At 28.8% G+C, this 19,480-nt stretch overlaps 1 protein-coding gene across 1 annotated transcript; it reads right to left on the reverse strand.

Moving 5' to 3' along the window:
- Positions 1-15,668: 15,668 nt before the first annotated feature.
- Positions 15,669-19,282, reverse strand: LOC106422333. Its single transcript, XM_048740404.1, has 8 exons — positions 19,275-19,282; positions 18,967-19,052; positions 18,781-18,902; positions 18,462-18,524; positions 17,742-18,380; positions 17,439-17,570; positions 17,206-17,289; positions 15,669-17,080 (listed from the first exon to the last, which is right to left on the reverse strand). The coding sequence occupies exons 1-8, from the start codon at positions 19,280-19,282 to the stop codon at positions 16,697-16,699; spliced, it is 1,518 nt and encodes a 505-aa protein (XP_048596361.1). The 3' UTR covers positions 15,669-16,696.
- Between the last annotated feature and the right edge of the window lie 198 nt (positions 19,283-19,480).

A 19,480-nucleotide genomic window follows, 5' to 3' on the forward strand; every position in this document is an offset into this window, starting at 1 on the left:
TTAGCATTTCTACATATACGAGAAATCGAGATGTTACAAATGTACTATATTTTATTTAATATTTTATTTTTATTTATCAAATATTGTACTTTTGTTTAAAATAAATTTCTTATATATGTAAAATTTTAACAAAAGATAATTAATTATAAATTTGGATTTAAACATATTTAGTCATCAAATTTATCTCTCCTAAATATAAATTTTAAAATCAATTTAAACATATTATTAAAACTAAATTTATTAATTATATTATTTTATTATATTATACTGAATTTTTTTGTTATTGTAAAGATGAAAATGACCTTTCGTATTTTCTCAGTTTATTTATACATCTAAATTATAAAAATTATAAATAATATTTTTTATTTATATCAAACCAATATATTATTAATATATTAAAAAAAAATTAAATATAGAAATGATTTTACATATATGTAAATGATGATGTTTATCTCTAAAACAATTTCTCTAAAACAATTAGTCTTACAAATATTAAAATATATGAATATACAGAGATTTGTTAATTTTATTATTTGTTAGAATGAATTTTGTTTTATGATTTTAAAAGGTACAATTAACTTGAGTTCAAAATATATGATTAATTATAAAATACTTATGAACGGCTAGATGTTGTATTTAATATAGTTTGTTAAGATAATAAGAGTGTAAAAATCCGTAAGATTTCATAAATTATAAGAAATGGTGGTAAAGTATTGGATCATCTGTATTGGAGGGGTTTCCCCCATATAGAAGATTTTCAATTTGCATAGATTTTGTACATTTGGAAAGGACGAAACAATAAAGTTTTCAGCAACATGGATATTGATCCTATAGATATTCTCAAATTGGCAGAAACTGAATCATTACTTTGGACCGAGGCACATGCCTCCATCCCACAAAGGGTCACCCAATATAGGGAGCCAGAGGTGACAAGTTTGCCTTCCATACCGAGAAGACGGTGTTTTACGGATGGATCAGGATAATTACTCTGGTATATCATTTTAGGTTTTGATGGACTGATGGGGGCCAGGAACACGTTCACCCCTTCATTTGAAAATAGAAGCGCTGACATGGAAAATGGAATGTATGAGGAATTTACAACAATTTCATGTCATATTTGCAACAAATTGTTCTCAGTTGATGAAGATGGTTTTAGAACCAGAAGAATGACTTGACTTCACAAGTTATATGGAAGATATGTAGATCCTGAAAGGAAGCTTCAACCACTTAGAGCTCATTCATATGGTATTTGATCCTTCAACTTGTAGCCAATTAAGATTCTTCTTGATAACTTAAGGCCTACTTGATTGTCCATCTTGCTCCATTTGTCAGCATTGTATTGTCGTAATTTTTCATACCACCATTTAGAAAGGTGGGTTTTATATTCATTTGATGGATTTCTAGGTTTTTTAAGACTGCCAGAATACAAGGACATACAGTTTCGCACGCAATGTTAAAAAATAAAGTTGTTTGTTATTCATATGGATGAAGAATTACCAGTTTGTTTTGCAGAGTCTTAATTGATTCTGTTTATGTTGATAATAAAAAGATAGTGGTAAAATATCAAATTTTAGTGAATTACATAAGAATGTAGCCTAATGAGAACATACTATCTTCTATTTTATATAGATTGATAACTACAGAAAATGATGAATTTATGATACACGTTTAATTTTTTTTCTTAATATAAATGAAAAAATAAAAATATATATTTGCAAAATATATATGTAGTAATTGATAACCTAATTTAAAATTCTTTTATTTTGTTCTTTATATATATTAAATTTTAAACTAGTTTTCATTTAATCATAAAAATTAATAATATAATTTCAACTAATTTTCATTAAATCTAACTATTTTATTTGCTATAACAAAAACTATAGAGAAATTCTCTAGGATAGCCCTTTTTATGTTTTTTGTCACAAAAATAGCTTTCAATGTAAGGGTTAATTAATCTAGACTTAGGATTTAGAGTTAAGGGGTGGAGTGTTGGGGATAGGGTTTCAAATTTTTAAAAATAAAAAATTAATATTAAAAATTTCAAAATAAAATGGGGCTATTTTGGTCATTTTTTTAGAGCTATTTTTGTGACAAAAACTTAAAAATGCCTATTTGATAGAATTGCCCAAAACTATACAGTGCACGACTCCAATAAAATAATAATCTACGGTAATTGTCTTTTAAATCCCCCAAGCATCCAACTAACAAAAATCTTAAAACTAAGTTTAATTTTCGTGTGAATACTATTGTGTAGTGATTATGTGGTATGACCCAAAAATACTAATTTTTCATGTGAATACTATTGTGTAATGATTATGATATATATACCTTAAAAGGATCGATTGATCTCATTCGATTAAATTTCAATTTGTTTGAGAGGGTCCTCTGGTCATAACTTATATGTCATAACTTCGCCGGAAATACTTTTTAATTTATATATTTTTAATAATTCTTTGGGGTCCTATTCTAATATCCTGTTAAAATAATTTATAAATTGAGAAAAATATAAAACTAGAAAAAACCATTAAACTATATATCATGGTGTATTTATCACTTTTAAATTTTTAAAAATACAAATTTCTTGATTCAATTTATGCAAGCTACTTAATCCTTCGATAACTAAGATACTAATATTATGTACAAACATAGTAGCTCACTGATTAGCTTTTATTTTAACTACTTTTCCAAATTTTCTTTTTATTTATAAGATATCATAAATGACAAAGATGGTGGAAGCCCTCGTAGTCCAGTGGTTTGACTAAATGTTCATTAATGCTTCTACACTAAGAAGTTTGGGGTTCAAAATACAGAAAATCCAAATTATGCTGATTATGGTTAAAAATGGTTCAGCATGATTTATGGCGTACCATCGGATATGGATCATGGCAGCACGGAATGGTGTAGTCAAGTGTGTATTCTCATTAGGTGGTACATTTGTTGGCTATAGAATTTTCTATGTAATATTTTTCTTAGTTGTAATTGCATAATTAACCAGACGTTAAAAAATGACAAAGATGACCATTATTTACCACTCTGACAGATTTTAATTTTATTACCAGATTTTCTAAATAATAAATTTAAGCGTTTGTGTTTTTATAAATTATATTTCCTAAATGATAATTTGACCACTCTTATTTATGTTAATAAGCATCCAATATGACAAAAGTTGGCCATTTTTGGTAATAATTGTTTTCACCAATGAAAATTATTTAATTAGTATCAAATGAACAAAAAAATTTATTACTATGTTATGAATTATTCAAATATTTTTAATTAAATTTAAATACTATCTATCACTTTTATTTAATCGTTAACTTAATTTAAAATACTTATTTCTAAAAAGAAAAAAAAAACAATTTCAATTAGTTTTCGTTAAACCATCAAATTTACTTTTGACAATTTTTGAAACAAAAACCTCAATTAATGATATTATTTGATTTTATAAATTTATTACTAATTTAAACATAATTATTTGATACAATAAGTTTTTCTCTAAAAGTTAGTTTTAAAATCATTAAAGGTTTGCATACAGATCGTTAAACAAAATTAAGCAATGAAATAATTTTATAATATATCAAATAACAGAGAAATCTGATAGTACCATTTGTTAAGTAATTTCATTTTTTTAATAATATTATATATTTAAAAGATTAAATATAAATAAATTTATTTTTAGGTCTCATGTTGTTTTACTTTGGACAGTTAAACTCAAAAGGGTTGATGCCAAAAATATGTATCCTATTGTATATACTTGTTATCAGTTGGTAATTTAAGTAAAACAAAAAAAAAAATATGTATATCTTCAAGCACAAATTCTTATAACTAGAGACATAAACATTAAACATATTAATAATATTAATTAAAAATATTTAAAGATGTGCCTTTTCTTCTTAAAATTTGAATTGGTTTCTAAGTGGTTGTCAAAATGTTTATTGATGTTGTAATGCTTAAACATTAAACAAATAAGGATGTTTTTATGTTGTAAAAGATACCAAAACTAAACAGGCCTTAAAGGATTGATTGGTCTCATTCAAATCGATTTTGTTTGAAATGGTTCTTTGGCCATTAATTCTATGTTGTAACTTCGTCGTACATATTCTTTCATTTCAAAACTTTATAAAAAAAATTGGGTCATATTCTATTAAAATAATTTATGTATAATTGAGAAAAACTAATAAAGTAGCAGAAACCACTGAACTATATATTACTGATTACCTTTCTATTTTGAAAATACAAATGTATTGAATCAATTTTATGCAAGCAAATTAATCCTTCAACAACTACAATACTAATCTCTGTGCACAAACATATGAGTTCACTGATTACCTTTTGTTTTTTTTTTTTTTTTTTTTGACAGCAAAGAATTTACAGACTCATGTTGACTCTGTAAACCAAATCGGTAACTCCATTTTTGTTTTATTACCTTTTGTTTTTACTGCTTTAACAATTTTAATTTTATTTATAAGAAATCATAAATGATAAAGTTGGCCATTTTATTTACTATTTTGACCAATTTAATTTGATTAATAAGATTTCCTAAATAATAAATTTGACCATTTGTGTTTTTATTAATAATATTTCCTAAATGATAAATTTGACCCTTTTTGGTAATAAATTTATAATTGTACCAAAAAAATTTTGTTGACTAATTTTAAAATTTTATTACTATGTTACGAATTATTCAAATATTTTGAGTTGAATTGCACTTTAGCTAATCTCTTTCAGTAAATCGATAACTTAGTTTAAAATATTTTTTCTAAAAAGAAAAAATATAAAATTTCATTCATGTTTCATTAAACCATCAAAATTTATAAATATAATTTCATTTTGAAACTTAACAAAACAAAAATTAGAAATAATGTTATTATTTGATTTTTTAAATTTATTATTAATTAAAACAAAACTACCTCAATATATTAACTAAAAGAAATTAACTATAAACTAAAGGTTTACTTTAGCTAAATGTAACATAAATTAAAATGAGATAACAAACACGTCAACTCATGGATTTTATTTTTATATTTTCAATATTGTTTCCATAACTAAAATTTTTTAAAACATTTTTTCACAATTCAAAGCATTAAAGTTTGGCATAAAAATCGTCAAAGAAAATTAAGCAATGAAATAAATTTATACTTATATAAGTTATATATATATATATATATATATATTATTAATTTATGCTTTGAATGGAAAATATATTTTCTTAGGATATTCAAAAAATTGTTAACTTATTATTTTATCAATTTGTGTCATATTTTGAAATGGCCTAACTCGGGACCGACCTAATAGATTAATTTATAGTGTTTGTTAATTAAAATAGTTTCAACTGTACATATATTTAACCAAATAAAAAATATGGTTATGTTTCATATTAATTAATTTAAAATGATAATATTAGTAATAAAAGATAATATTTTAAACTATGTTATTAATAATAAAAGTGTAAACTCTCTTACTAATGTTAAAATAAAAGTATTTTATTAAATAAAATTAATAATTAATAATTTTTATTCAAAATAAATATTCAAAATTATTTTATCATTATAAATAAAATAATAAATATTTAGTTACATAAAATAAAATAAAATTACATTTGGCAAGGGGAAATTACATGTTTACCACTTTCATGGTACCACTTTTCAATTTTACCACCACTAATGAGACATTTTTAAAAATACCTTCTTCATTAACTGGCAAAAGACTCTTATGCCCTTGTTATTTATATATATAATAAATCTTTATTTAAATAAAAAAAATGAAAAAAATAAATAAATAAAAATAAAAATAAAAAATAAAAAAAAAAGTTTTTTTTTATGTTTTCGAATTATACTTTTTCAAATTCGAACTTTTTTTATAAATTTTTTTTTGAATTTTGTTTTTGAAACTTTTTTTTGAATTTTTTTTTCGAATTTTTTTTATTTTTTTTCAAATTTCTTTTTGAAAAACGAAAATTATGTTTGAAACTATTTTTTAAAATTTTTTATATATTTTTTTAATTATTTATATATTTATTAGAATCATAAATTTCATATTCCAAAAACTCTACCCACCCCTCAACTCTAAACCCTAAGTCTAGATTAGTTAACCCTAAGGGCATAATTGTATTTTACCCTTCATTAAATGTGATGGTAAAAGTGGTTAGTGTAAACATGAAAAGTGGTACTATGAATGTGGTATTTGTGGCAATTTCTCATTTGGCAATGAACCATTGCAATTTGTTTATGTTATAACATCTCCCAACCAACCTATTTTATATATATATATATATTTTCTATGAAATAAAGGAATTATATTATAGATGTGTATTTACTTTAATGTAAACTTATATAATATAGTTTCTTTATTATAGAAAAAATATAGAAGAATACTTTTTACACAAAATATTATAAGAAATTGTGAACAATTGCAAATCACAACTAGAATAACAACATAAAAAATCAACACAACCACAAATTTGTTATAAATTGCAACTTTTTGTGTTAGCCTTTGCATCCACTAAATTACCATTGGAATGTTTGGCTGTCAACCATTGAATTCATTAGTCTTATATAAAGAATTGTGGAGAATTCCAAATCACAGCCACAACAACAGCACAAAAACATCACAACAATCACAAAATGATTAGGAACAAGAAACATTCATTTCTAAAAAATTCATCAAAGATCTTTGTAAAAGACATAAACATGGAAAATTTCATTGGTTTGAAGAGGTTGTTAGAATATGTAAGAATGCCTTTTTCATCCTAAAAGATGCATAGATTTTAAGAAATTATATTTTCATTTATTTTCATATATAAATTTTTACACATCTTTAAATAATTTTATAAATCCCTAAAATGTCTAAAAATAATCTGATAGCACTATTTGTTATAATTTCATTGTTTTATGATGTTATATATTTACAAAATTAAATATATGAATAAATATATTTTACGGTCTCATGTTGTTTTACTTTGGACAGTTTAACTTAAACTCTCACTTAAGCGTAAAATGGTTGATGCCAACAATATTTATAATATTGAATATACTTGTTATCAGATAGTAATTTGAGTTTTTAAAAAAGACCAGATTATGTATATCTTCAAGCACAAATTCTTACAACTAGAGACATAAACATTAAACATATTAATAATACTAATCCAAAAATATTTAAAGATGTTCCTTTTATTCTTAAAAGTTGAATTTGTTTCTAAGTGGTTGTCAAAATGTCTAATGTTGTAATGGATAAACATTAAACAACTAAGGATGTTTTAATACTGTAAAAGACTCAAAAACTAAACATAATACCATAAAGGATTTGATTGGTCTCATTCAAATCGATTTCAATTTGTTTGAAGGGAAATTTGCCAAAACTAACCCACAACTTGATTTTAACTCCAAACCTATACCCAAAATTGAATCAAATGCAAAACTAACCTAAAAGCCTTGTGAAATTACAGCCCAGCCCCTTGTGACCAAATAAAAAAACATAAGCTATTTTTACGAATATAACCCTAGTAAGTCATCTGAGATGTTGAAAGTTGTCTGGACAACTTCAAAGTAAGTCTTCTGGTGTAGCTGATCTTAAAAATAATTTATAAATTAAAAAAAAAATATTTTGATAAGCGAAAAATTAAAATCATGTAATTATAGACAATTTTAAGTGATATAAATTAAAATATAACAACATTGAATTGTTTTCAACATAGATGAGTGTAGGTAGTGAATCATGGTATTCTTTGGTCTAGGGTTTGGCAACATATGTTGTAGTATTATATGTATTCTTAGGGTTAGATTTTGGAAAGCTTGAATGTATTTTTGAAAAATTATTTTTTTACCTATACGTGTTTATTTTTGTGTATATTAAACACTTTTGAAGTTTAATTTGATTTTATGAAGTGTTTACTTAGTTAATTAAGTTTAGGGGTTATGTTTAGGGTCTAGACGACTTACATTTTAGTCGTCTGGTGAAGAAATTAAAACAGACGACTTACATGTAAGTCGTCCAAATATTCTCGCCTAAAATTTTTAAAAAAACTATTTTCCCGATTAAATAATTTAAACCAGACGACTTACTTGTAAGTCGTCTGGAAAGTCTTCTATTTTAGTTTCCCGCTAAAAATATTTTAATTTCCCGCTAAAAATATTAAACTCTTCTGGACGACTTACTTAGTCGTCCAGAAGTCGTCTGAATCAAAAATATTTAACCTAATTAGACTTTTTGTCTCCTTATATAAAGAAAAATTTACACATTCTCACTCCTTTTCTCAAATGGCTGCAACAAAAAACGTAATGTTCATTATTCTAAAACTCTCCAACCTCTCTCTAATCTCTTTGACTTGAAAACACCAAACTTTATATGAATTTTTCAGTTTTGTTTCATGTCTTTCTTAATAATCTATCTTTTTTTGCAGGTTTTTAATCAGATGGTACTCATCTTCCACTAATTTAAAGGTAGATCTATTATTTTTAGATATGTATTTTTGTGTGTTCTATAAAGGTAGATTTATCTAATCTTCCACTCATTTTTTTCTGTTTTTAAGCCATTTGAACGTTTTTGGATATGCAGGTTTTTCAGATCTGGAAGACTTCTGGGACGACTTACCTGTTAGTCGTCTGGAAGTCGTTTGGACTTCCTGGAAGCCTTCTGACATAGTCGTCTGGACTTCCTGGAAGTCGTCTGGACTTCCTGGAAGTCGTCTGGACTTCCTAAAAGTCGTCTGACAAAGTCGTCTGGACTTCTTGTAAAGTCGTCTGGACTTCCTAAAAGTCTTCTGACAAAGTCGTCTGGACTTCCTGGAAGTCGTCTGGACTTTCTAAAAGTCGTCTGGACTTCCTGGAAGTCTTCTGACAAAGTTTTCTTTCATATCAAGTGGAGTCCAAGCTTGTCTTTGTAGAAGAATGATCTATAATAGTTTTGTTTGTAGTCTGTTTTGTGAATTGCATGTCTACTCTTTTAGTTCTGAATTTTTTGTAAAATCAGTAATAATGTTTTCCAAGATGTAATAAATGTGCTAACAATGTGTTTACACATTTACAAATCAATGAAATAATAGACTTCAGTAGCTTTTTTCTTATCTTTGGATCTTTCATATGCAATAATAAATTCCAATGACCTTTTTCTCATCTTAATAAACAAGAATGTTGGTAGCTTCATATTGATACAATATTTTAAGAAGCATTTTAACCCTTCTTCCAACTCATAACAATAATCATCATTATTGTCTATAACAATAATACTTAAGAGATGGAAACAAACAATAGTAACTAGTAAAAGCATATCATATTTTTTATAAGTTTGCGTTGAAAAACTTAGTCAAATTTAGTAAAACTAAGGGAGAGAACTTATTTTGTAAAAATTAGTTTTACATATCTTGAAGTTACTTATCACTCTTAAAAATACAAGTTATTCAAAAACAAACGTAGAAGACTTAAAAACTAGCGGAGAAGACTTCCACAGAAGTCTTCTCGGATCAGTTATAAACTTTAACTAACGTGAATGTTGGTAACCTCATAAATATCACTAATTAAGTTATAAATTTCATTAAGTAGCCCAAATATTCATTAATAAACATGAATTAACAAGAAAATGTTAAAAAGTCTTTATAGTTTTAGAGAAAATGTAAGTTTATTAAACATTGACGCCGACGACATCCACAGAGGTCATCTAGTAGACTTCCACGGAGAAAATGTAAGTTTATTAAACATTTAGGTCGACGCGGACGACTTCAATCTAAGTATTCCAGATGACTAAAATATAAGTCGTCTGGTCAACGCAGAGGTTATTTTTGCAATTGACTTTGAAATCTGTTATTTGAGACGACTCAAAAATAAGTCGTCTACTTTTGTTTGGTTAAAAAAAAACTCCAAAAAAGCTAGACGACTTACATTTCAGTCGTCATAGGTTAGTTTTGCATTTGACTGGATTATTTTAGAAGTTTGACTTTCCTGGACGACTTACATTTCAGTCGTCTCGTGAAAATTAAAATATCAATATTTTTTTTAAAACTAGACGACTTACAATTAAGTCGTCATAGGTTAGTTTTGCAATTGAAAAAAAAACTTAAAAATTTAATTATATATAGACGACTTACAATTCAGTCGTCCGTCAGACAACTTACTTGTAAGTCGTCTAGGATTTACGAGGTTTGACCAGGATATCGGAATAAAATCATGGACGACTTACATGTAAGTCGTCGGACGGATGACTGAATTATAAGTCGTATGGGTATAACTAAATATTGAAGTTTTTTTTTTCAATTTCAAAATTAACCTATAACGACTTAATTGTAAGTCGTATAGAGTTAATAAAATATTGATATTTTAATTTTCACCAGACGACTGAAATGTAAGTTGTCCGGGAAAGTCAAACTTCCGAAATAATCCAATCAAATGCAAAACTAACCAATGACCACTGAAATGTAAGTCGTCTAGGTTCTTTGGAGATTTTTTTGTAACCAAACAACATCAGACGACTTAACTTTCAGTCGTCTCAGAAAACAGATTTCAAAATCAATTGCAAAAATAACCTCTGCGTTGACCAGACGACTTTCAGGTAAGTCGTCTACTGCCAGACGACTTCCCATGTAAGTCGTCTGACGAACATATCTAGAAAAAAGTTCGATTTCATACCTTAAATTGGTGAGATAACTTCCTTAGCACACATAAGGTTTCTCCAAGCACACAGAATCTCAAACAAAAGTGACCCACCCATAATCGTTAGCTTCTATGACTTTATGAACCATAAAAAATGTAAAATCAAAATCTTGAGTTTTTTAGCTCAATGTGGAGAGAAAGTGAGAGATATGTTGTGTTTAGTTCATAAGAATAGAAAAAGAAGAAGGGTAACTCGATTTTGGGAGCATTAAGAGCTTCAAATTGGTTGTTCATGGTGGTTAGGGTATTGATGACAATGACAATCTTGTAATTACTTGAAGATGATGAGACTGAGAGAGTAAAAATGTTATTTTCGAAAAAGAAAAAAAAAATTTGTTGACATTTTCGTGAATTATATGAACTTGTGGGGTGAATAGGGCAAAACCAATTTTCAAAAAAAAGGAGGTTAGTTTTGCGTTTGACTTTAAGTTGTAGGTCAATTTTGCAAAAAGCCCTTGTTTGAAAGGGTTCTCTGGCCATAAATTCTATGTTGTAAATTCGTTGTAAATTTTTTTTTTATTTCAAAACTTTTTAATTTTTTTGGGTCATAATCTATTAATATAATTTATGTATAATTGAGAAAACTATTAAACTAGCAGAAACCATTGAACTATATATTACTGATTACCTTTCTATTTTGAAAATTACAAAAGTATTGATTCAAGTTTATACAAGCAACTTAATCCTACAACAACTACAATACTAATCTCTATGCACAAACATATGTGTTCACTGATTACCTTTTATTTTTACTGCTTTCCCAATTTTAATTTTATTTATAAGGTATCATAAATGATAAAAATTGACCATTTTATTTACTATTTTGACTAATCCATGTATACATGAATTGACCAACAAAAAATTTCTTACTTTTCAAGATAGAACCAAAACTATGGAGCCAAATTTTTGGAGCTAAAATCTTATGGAGGGAACTTAATATTTTGCCACTATTAATCCTATACCATCTAATTTTTTGACAATATTATTAACTAAATATTAATATTATTTTTAAAAATTTAAATACATATATAGATAAATGATTCTAAATATTTGTATAACTGTTTATATAATATGTTTAAATTAATTTTAAATTTTATATTTATGAGAGATAAATTTGATGACTAAATACGTTTAAATCCAAATTTATAATTGTTTGTTTTTGAAAAAATATATTATATAATTATTTTATGTCGCAAAATTATTTTTAGCCATTTTATATAAAATATATTTATAATACAATTATTATTTTTGAATAGGCATATCTATATTATTTTATTTTTCAATTTATTTTGTAAAGTATATCTTTTTTGTTTATGTTTTTAATGAATACAAAGAATAAAAATTTGTTTATATAATCTATATAATTTCTATTATATATATTTACATTTTTACTATTTATGTGTTTTTGTAAAACGGAAATTTATGTTAAAAATCTTATTAAAGTTTTAACAAAAAATGAAATAACAATAAAATATATTAAATTTAATTTTCATTAAATTTAACTATTTTATATGCTATAACAAAAACTATAGAGAAATTCCCTAGGATAGCCATTTTTAAGTTTTTGTCACAAAAATAGCTTTCAATGTAAGGGTTAATTAATCTAGACTTATGATTTAGAGTTAAGGGGTGGAGTGTTGGGGATAGGGTTTTCAAATTTTTCAAAATAAAAAAATTAATATTAAAATTTTCAAAATAAAATGGGGCTATTTTGGTCATTTTCTTTTTTGATAGTTATTTTGTTGACAAAAACTTAAAAATGATTATTTGAGAGAATTGCCTAAAACTCTACGGTGCGCGACTCCAATAAAATAATAATCTACGGTAATTGTCTTTTAAATCCGCCTAGCATCCAACTAACAAAAATCTTAAAACTAAGTTTAATTTTCATGTGAATACTATTGTGTATATGTGGTATGACCAAAAAATACTAATTTTTCATGTGAATACTATTGTGTAATGATTATGATATATATATACCTTAAAAGGATCTACTGATCTCATTCGATTAAATTTCAATTTGTTTGAGAGGGTCCTCTGGCCATAACTTATATGTCATAACTTCGCCGGAAATATTTTGTAATTTAAAACTTTTTAATAATTCATTCGGATCCTATTCTAATATCCTGTTAAAATAATTTATAAATTGAGAAAAATATAAAACTAGAAAAAACCATTAAACTGTCTTCCTCTTCCCCGGTCTCGCCCACCATGCTCCGTCACGCTTTCTACACAACCACACTCCGTCATGCTCGCTAGCTAAACCTAATCAAACCAAATCTAAAAAACTCAAACCCTAAAAACATAAGCTTCGCCTTGGCTGTTTCATCTTCTCCATCCACCGTCGTAAACACGTCTTTACCATTCATCGTCGACGTCGTCGTTAGAGGAAGAAGACGAATGAGGAAGGAGAACGAGAGAGAGAGAGATATGTGAAGAATGATTTGGTTTCAAAAGGAGTAATAATGAGAAAGATATGTGAAGATTGGTGAGTTACACTTAGAAGAAGAAGGAAGAAAGATACAAGAGCGAGAGAGAGAAATGTGTTTTTTATGGAGAAAGATAGAGAGAGTTGATGTGTGAAAAGTGAAGAAGAAGACAAAAGGAAACAAAGGAAAGAGAGAGAGAGACTGATTTTAAACAAAATTACAATATTTGATAAATAAAAATAAAATATTAAATAAAATATAGTACATTTGTAACATCTCGATTTCTCGTATGTAGAAATGCTAAAGAAAATTGATTTGTTACTTATATCCCATGTTCAAAAACACGGCCGAGTTGGCCGATTTTTCGCCGGTTAAACGTGACTCGGTGGTGCTCCGCCGCGAGTTTGCCTTATTCGGCCAAAAACTCGGATTTGAAAAAAAAAAGGAGTATATTTTGATATTCTCAGGCTCTAAATCGATAGTTTAAACATATATCTATCATATTCCATTAACAACAGTTAAGAATCGAAGCAAATTGTAAAAGAAAAAAGATGATTTATGTTGGAAAAAAAAGGGTTGGAGCAGAAGAAAGGTCGACAGGAAGAAGACAAAGATCAAATTACGAGTTTGCCCTTTGTTAATGAAAATGCTCAAAAAAAAAAACAACATTACGGGGCTTCGAACCATGACATAGACTTTGGTTGCACACAAATTAGCCACTGGGCCACTGCAACGTATATGAATTGATAGTTCGTATAAATGGTAAATATATTATAAACAAAAACATTAAATTATTATTTTTCTTTGAAAAATTACTGCCCGAGTACTCTCTGATTTTTTCCCGGATTTCTCTTAACTCGCTAGGCCCGGAGCGAGCGCACGCGTAGCGCCTAGCGCAATTTCGAACATGGCTTATATCACTATAGTATGCTTACTCTTTTAGGAACACATCCGTTTAAAACTCTAAAGCTAAGCATGCTTGAGCTGGAGTAGTAGAATGATGGTTGACCTATCTGAAAGTGGTATGTGTTATCGTGTGTGTGAGGTCAAAGCACGGGAAAATGTCATGTGGTGATTGCTGGGTCAAACAAGACTTTCGGGATTTGTAAAAATTAACGCAACGCCCTTCTCATGAGATGGGATCAACGGGCTGAATGAGCGGGCGTGGAAGGCCCATTAGCCATAGACGGTCAGGGCGTTACAAGTGGTATTAGAGCAGGTTAGCCATCTCAGTAATGATCTGAAAGGCGTCTTAAGACCTGTCATAGTGCGCAATGGGGTTGTTGCGCTTTGTGAGTGTGGTGAATTGTAATATTCTGATTTTTGATGATTTTTGATATATGTGGAAATGCTTAATTAAATTGATTTGGCTACCTATGTCACCAAAGTAGCACATATCTGTTTGAACTCCATAATTAAGTGTGCTTGAGCTGGAGTACTAGAAAGATGGGTGACCTATCCAGAAGTGATTCGCGATATCGTGCGAGCGAGGCAAAGCACTGGAAAATGTTATATTATGATTGCAGGGTCAGTAAACAAAACTTTTGGAGCTTGAAAAAATTAACGCACCATCCGTTCTACAGGATAAGGCCCATGGATTGAGTGAGCGGGAGTGGAAGTTTAATAGCCGTGGATGGTCGGAGCGTTACAACATTATTAGTATATAACAAATAAATCATATCCTAGATTCGTTACCTTTTCAGTATGAACCATTTTAAATTAATTATAACGCCACTTATGTATGATGGACGTTGAATAAATTGCTTAGTGAAATGGTTCAAGAGGAGGCTAGGCTTAGTTGTATATATGTATTAATTTTTTCCATTATGTTTAAAGAGTTTGACCTAACGCTGGTAAAAGGTATCAACTGAGCCATAAATGACCACCACCCATAATCATGTAAATGAGAATGCAAAGAAGTCCAACAAATGCAACTTTTTGGCAAAAAGATTGGATACTTTCTGAAAGATTAAACTAAAAGAAAATAATGGTTCCAAGAAAGGTAACCTTTTAAGTTCCATCAAGTTGTCGAATCTAATCTCACTAATATTTTTTCTAAAGCTTGGTGGGTACAATGTACATGTAACTAATTTTGTGCATGAATTCCTTATGATCAAAACCATAAATTCAAATGAAAAATACTTACCTATGGGAATCAAAGACAAAGTGCTATTTGAAGTTATTGAGAGTCATTATTAATAGTGGATTTTGTTTGGATTTTGATCCAAATATTTTATGTTCCATCTATTTTCCATAAATTTTAGTTTCATTAAGAAAACTTGATTTGACTGGTTGTTAAATTGACTTACAGAGAAAATTGTTTAATTTATTCTTGAACTGTAATTGAATCGGTTCTAGAATATTGGTTGATGGCTTATATTAGTTAATATTGGCTGATCAACATTTTGAAACACATCTAGTTCTACACGTTAAAAAAAATTAAAGTATAAAACATTATTAATGACTCATATTTCTCATAGAATAAAAGAGGTTAATATATTTCCAATAAAAAATTTAAAACATTGTAAAATACAGAATTATTCTAAATTTTGATTTTATCATTAATAAAATGAGTATATATTGCATTAAAGGTAAGCAAACTAAACACATTTAAGAATGGCTCACAAGAAGTAGAAAACTTCTCGAGATCATACATACAAACTTCTTGAAATCATACATAGAAAACTTCATTTTTTTTTAAAACTTATGATGATACATTTTCATTGTAACGTTTTGTCATTATTCGCATGTTTTCTTACATCATTTTAATATTTAATTTATTTAATGCTAATAAATTTGTATTTGTTTGATAAAAATAGCAAAGATTATTTTATAATCTTATAATTTAAATATATATATGAATAAACTGAGAAGAATATGAAAGATCATTTGTCATCTTCTATCATAAAAATGTATAAAATATAATAAAATAAAATAATTAATAAAGTTTATAATAATAATATTTTTAAATTAAGTTTAAAGTATATTTAAAACACCAAACATGAACCAATAAATTGTAGGCAGAATCTAAGAAACTATGCTTCAGATTTTCTCATTACAAGATAAAACTATTATTGAAAAGTAGAAGAGCAAAAACACTGATTATGTCTGTGTACTGAGAGATTAGATAGTAGCACAGAATTACCAAATCTCGAATCCGCAAAAGGTACAAACTCTGTAATGGGAGTTTTCTAAAATCGAAAGAGCCAAAACTTCTGAAGTTTAGTTTTAATATAATAATAATAATATGTATATTCCAAATTCTGCTGTACTGGTAATGAAATCAAAATCCATTGATAACTGATAAATAAGCTTTACCTTGATTAAATAACTAAAATGTTAAATTTTAACCAAGTTCAATTTAATACCCAAAGTGTAAACATAAACATTCTCTTTTTTTTTTACTTGGTGGCTTCAGGATTGTTGTCAGCATTAAACCCTAAACATTCTCTCTTTTTTTTTTACTTGGTGGCTTCAGGATTGTTGTCAGCATTAAAGTCATTGGTTGTCTTCAACGATTCTTCTGTTGCGATCTTCCCAGCTTCATGAGGACTGGTTAAATTCTTCTCAACGTCTGCAGTCTTAGTGCCTTGGGCAGGTTGTTCAGTGTCTTTAGTCTGAGTGGATACCTCATCCCTTGAGGCATACCATGAATGTCCACAGGCAATACACTCCAGCTAGATGCATAAAACAAAACCAGTGTGTGAATATTATGATAAAAACATATGCACAGAAAAGAGAAGAAGAAGATCTTAATATGGAAAGCACAAGAACCTGATAGCGATCTCCACGCCCAGCTTGAATGATATCCTTCAGGCCAACTTTAATTTCACTGCATCTCGAGCATCTTACATCAGTCATCTGCATCCAAAGCCAATACATGACATGGTCAAAGACATTCTCCAACTGAAATCCAAGAAACTGGATAAAACTGACTGTCAGAAATGAACAAACCTGCATCCGTACCGCATCATCAGGCTCATTCTTCTCTGTTTCCTCAGCAGTTAGACCCTCCTGAATCCCATAAAACCAAATCTTATTTGTTTAACATGTAAGAAATAATCATTACTATTTGCGCATTATAGAACAAATTCAGATTAATCTTTATACAAGTTATGTAATATAAAAAATTTCCTAACCTTTAACTCAGTGGGTGACATTTTCAAAATCTTTGCAGGTTCTAACTCCCCATTGAGCAGTCGTTTAGCCAGCAGTGAAGTGTTCTACAGACAAAAAAAAAAGGAATTACTGTGCAAATCATCATAAGGCATTTCAAAATTTAGCAGGTCATATCAGAATGTGACATAAATTCATAGATCAACTATTATGAATAAGGAGCATATATGCACAAACAATCAATGCAGATTCTAACCTTGAGATTGAATGCCAACGCCCTAGTCCTTTGATTGTATTTAGAATAATCCGATGCAAGAGATACATGTAAAGCCAACTCAAGAGCACAAACCCGAGGAACAGCATCATTCGGCCAGAGAAAACTCTCATTCTGTCAAGCAGTTTAAACAAAAGGGTTATTCCAGAAACTAATGAATTCTTGATAGATTTCAGATTATCAGAATGTTATTTGGTAAATTTTTTGGCAGGAACAAATATGAAAGGTGAGTGTATATGAAAAGAGAGACTTTGATCAAAAGGATAGAAGAGCTTAGTTTAAGACCTTTAACGGATTATCTTGAGATCCATTCTCAGCCTGTTCAAGATGGGATCCAGCTGAACCCAACTTTCCTTCATCACCAGCGTTGGAGCATATGTTGTGGACTGCTTTCAGAAGCTTCGCCAAACATTTGTTACGATGAGCATCACCTGTAAGTGAATCAAACTTGCGTAGGATAGAATGATACTCATCTTCCTCCTTTCTAACATCAACAGGAGGTATGTTTACTTTCCGGGAAGATCTTTTAGCCTTCTCTACGTGTTCCTCAGTTTCAAGGTCAGGAAGATCACCCAGTCTCGACATTGACTTTTCCACAAGGAGGTCAATTTCACGTTGTTTTGAAGCTTCATAAACCTTATCAGTCAATTCCCACAGCGTCTTTTCATCGGTATCATACACCTTTCGCACGATAAAACCAGGGTTATCTCTGCGTTTCGGAAGTTGCTTATGAGCTGGAACAAAATACACCACACATTTATGCATCACAGATTCTGCGGGGGCCTCATCAAAATGGAAACTGTAGAACAGTTCTCGTGTATCATTTGCTTCCCAGTTTCCACCACCCTTTTTCTTTGCTTCTTCTCGACGATAAAACCACTGTCCCAGAATCATCATGCGTCCATCTTTTTTTTGGGTAATATCCTACCAAAAAAAAGAACTAAAGTCTTACTTGGAAGAACTGGTAAGCATATATAAAACATTCGGCAGCACCTACACAAGTACCTTTATAATGGCAACATAAGGCTTTAGACTATTCTCTTCTGGATGCAATAGCACCGAATCCTCCTGTGCAAGAAATTAAATGAATGTCAGAGATGCAAATGGCCTCTAAGCATTCAGGTGCAAAGGGAAAGGATGATGTAATAAGAAAAACACCCAGTCTCTAAACCAAATAAAAAGAGCAGCTATGACTAATACATTCTCACACAGAAATCAAAGTTCCTTCAAAACCCTAGATTCAACGATGCAATAACCAACAAGTAATTAAACAAGGTGCACTCGAAACCCATAATAATGCATCAATCTAGTCAACACAACTCACCAGCTGGTATCTGTAACCGCCGTGCTCGAACTGCCTGTAATGGGTTCTTCTGCCTTTGCCCTTACCCCTAACTTTAACCGGCTCACCAACCGGTTTCGCCCCATGGAACTTTCTCCTCCTTCCTTCTCATCCACGTCATTTTTCTCCTTTTCTTCCTCAAGTCTCCTTGAGTTCTGTCCCTGAGACCTCGTCTCCCGTACAATTTTCTCTTCGTCGTCACCCGAGGACACCTGAGCGGACCTCCGAGACCACACCATCTTTCTTCCTCCTCACTGTGTAAATAAGAGAATGTAGAAAATTATTAAGATATGATAGAACGTGTAGTATGTATATTCACACACCTTCGAAATGAACGTAATCTTTTATCTCACCACCTCTCAAAACTCGAATTTTATATAGAGAGATTACTTTCTTTACTTTTGGGGTTTACAAAGAGATTCCATATGTATATATATAGATAGATAGACCCTGGAAAAAAAAATACTATTTACTACCATGCCATTTTAAGTAGAAAATTATTTTATTTCTTAATTTTCTTTGACGATTTTTATGCAAAACTTTAATGATTTGAATAGTGAAAAAAAGTTTTAAATGATTTTAGCTATGGAAAAAATATTGAAACTATAAAAATAAAATCCATGTATTAACATGTGTGTTATCTCATTTTAATTTATGTCTTATTTAGCTAAAGTAAACCTTG

The sequence above is a fragment of the Brassica napus genome, chromosome A9, assembly GCF_020379485.1.
Source record: "Brassica napus cultivar Da-Ae chromosome A9, Da-Ae, whole genome shotgun sequence".
NCBI lineage: Eukaryota > Viridiplantae > Streptophyta > Magnoliopsida > Brassicales > Brassicaceae > Brassica > Brassica napus.

Excerpts from the sequence above, each read along its gene's own strand:
- LOC106422333 (XM_048740404.1), bottom strand. Across the intron at positions 17,290-17,438 it reads CGTTGGCATTCAATCTCAAG|AACACTTCACTGCTGGCTAA; the intron begins GTTAGAATCTGC and ends TTTTGTCTGTAG. Across the intron at positions 17,081-17,205 it reads TGTCACCCACTGAGTTAAAG|GAGGGTCTAACTGCTGAGGA; the intron begins GTTAGGAAATTT and ends TATGGGATTCAG.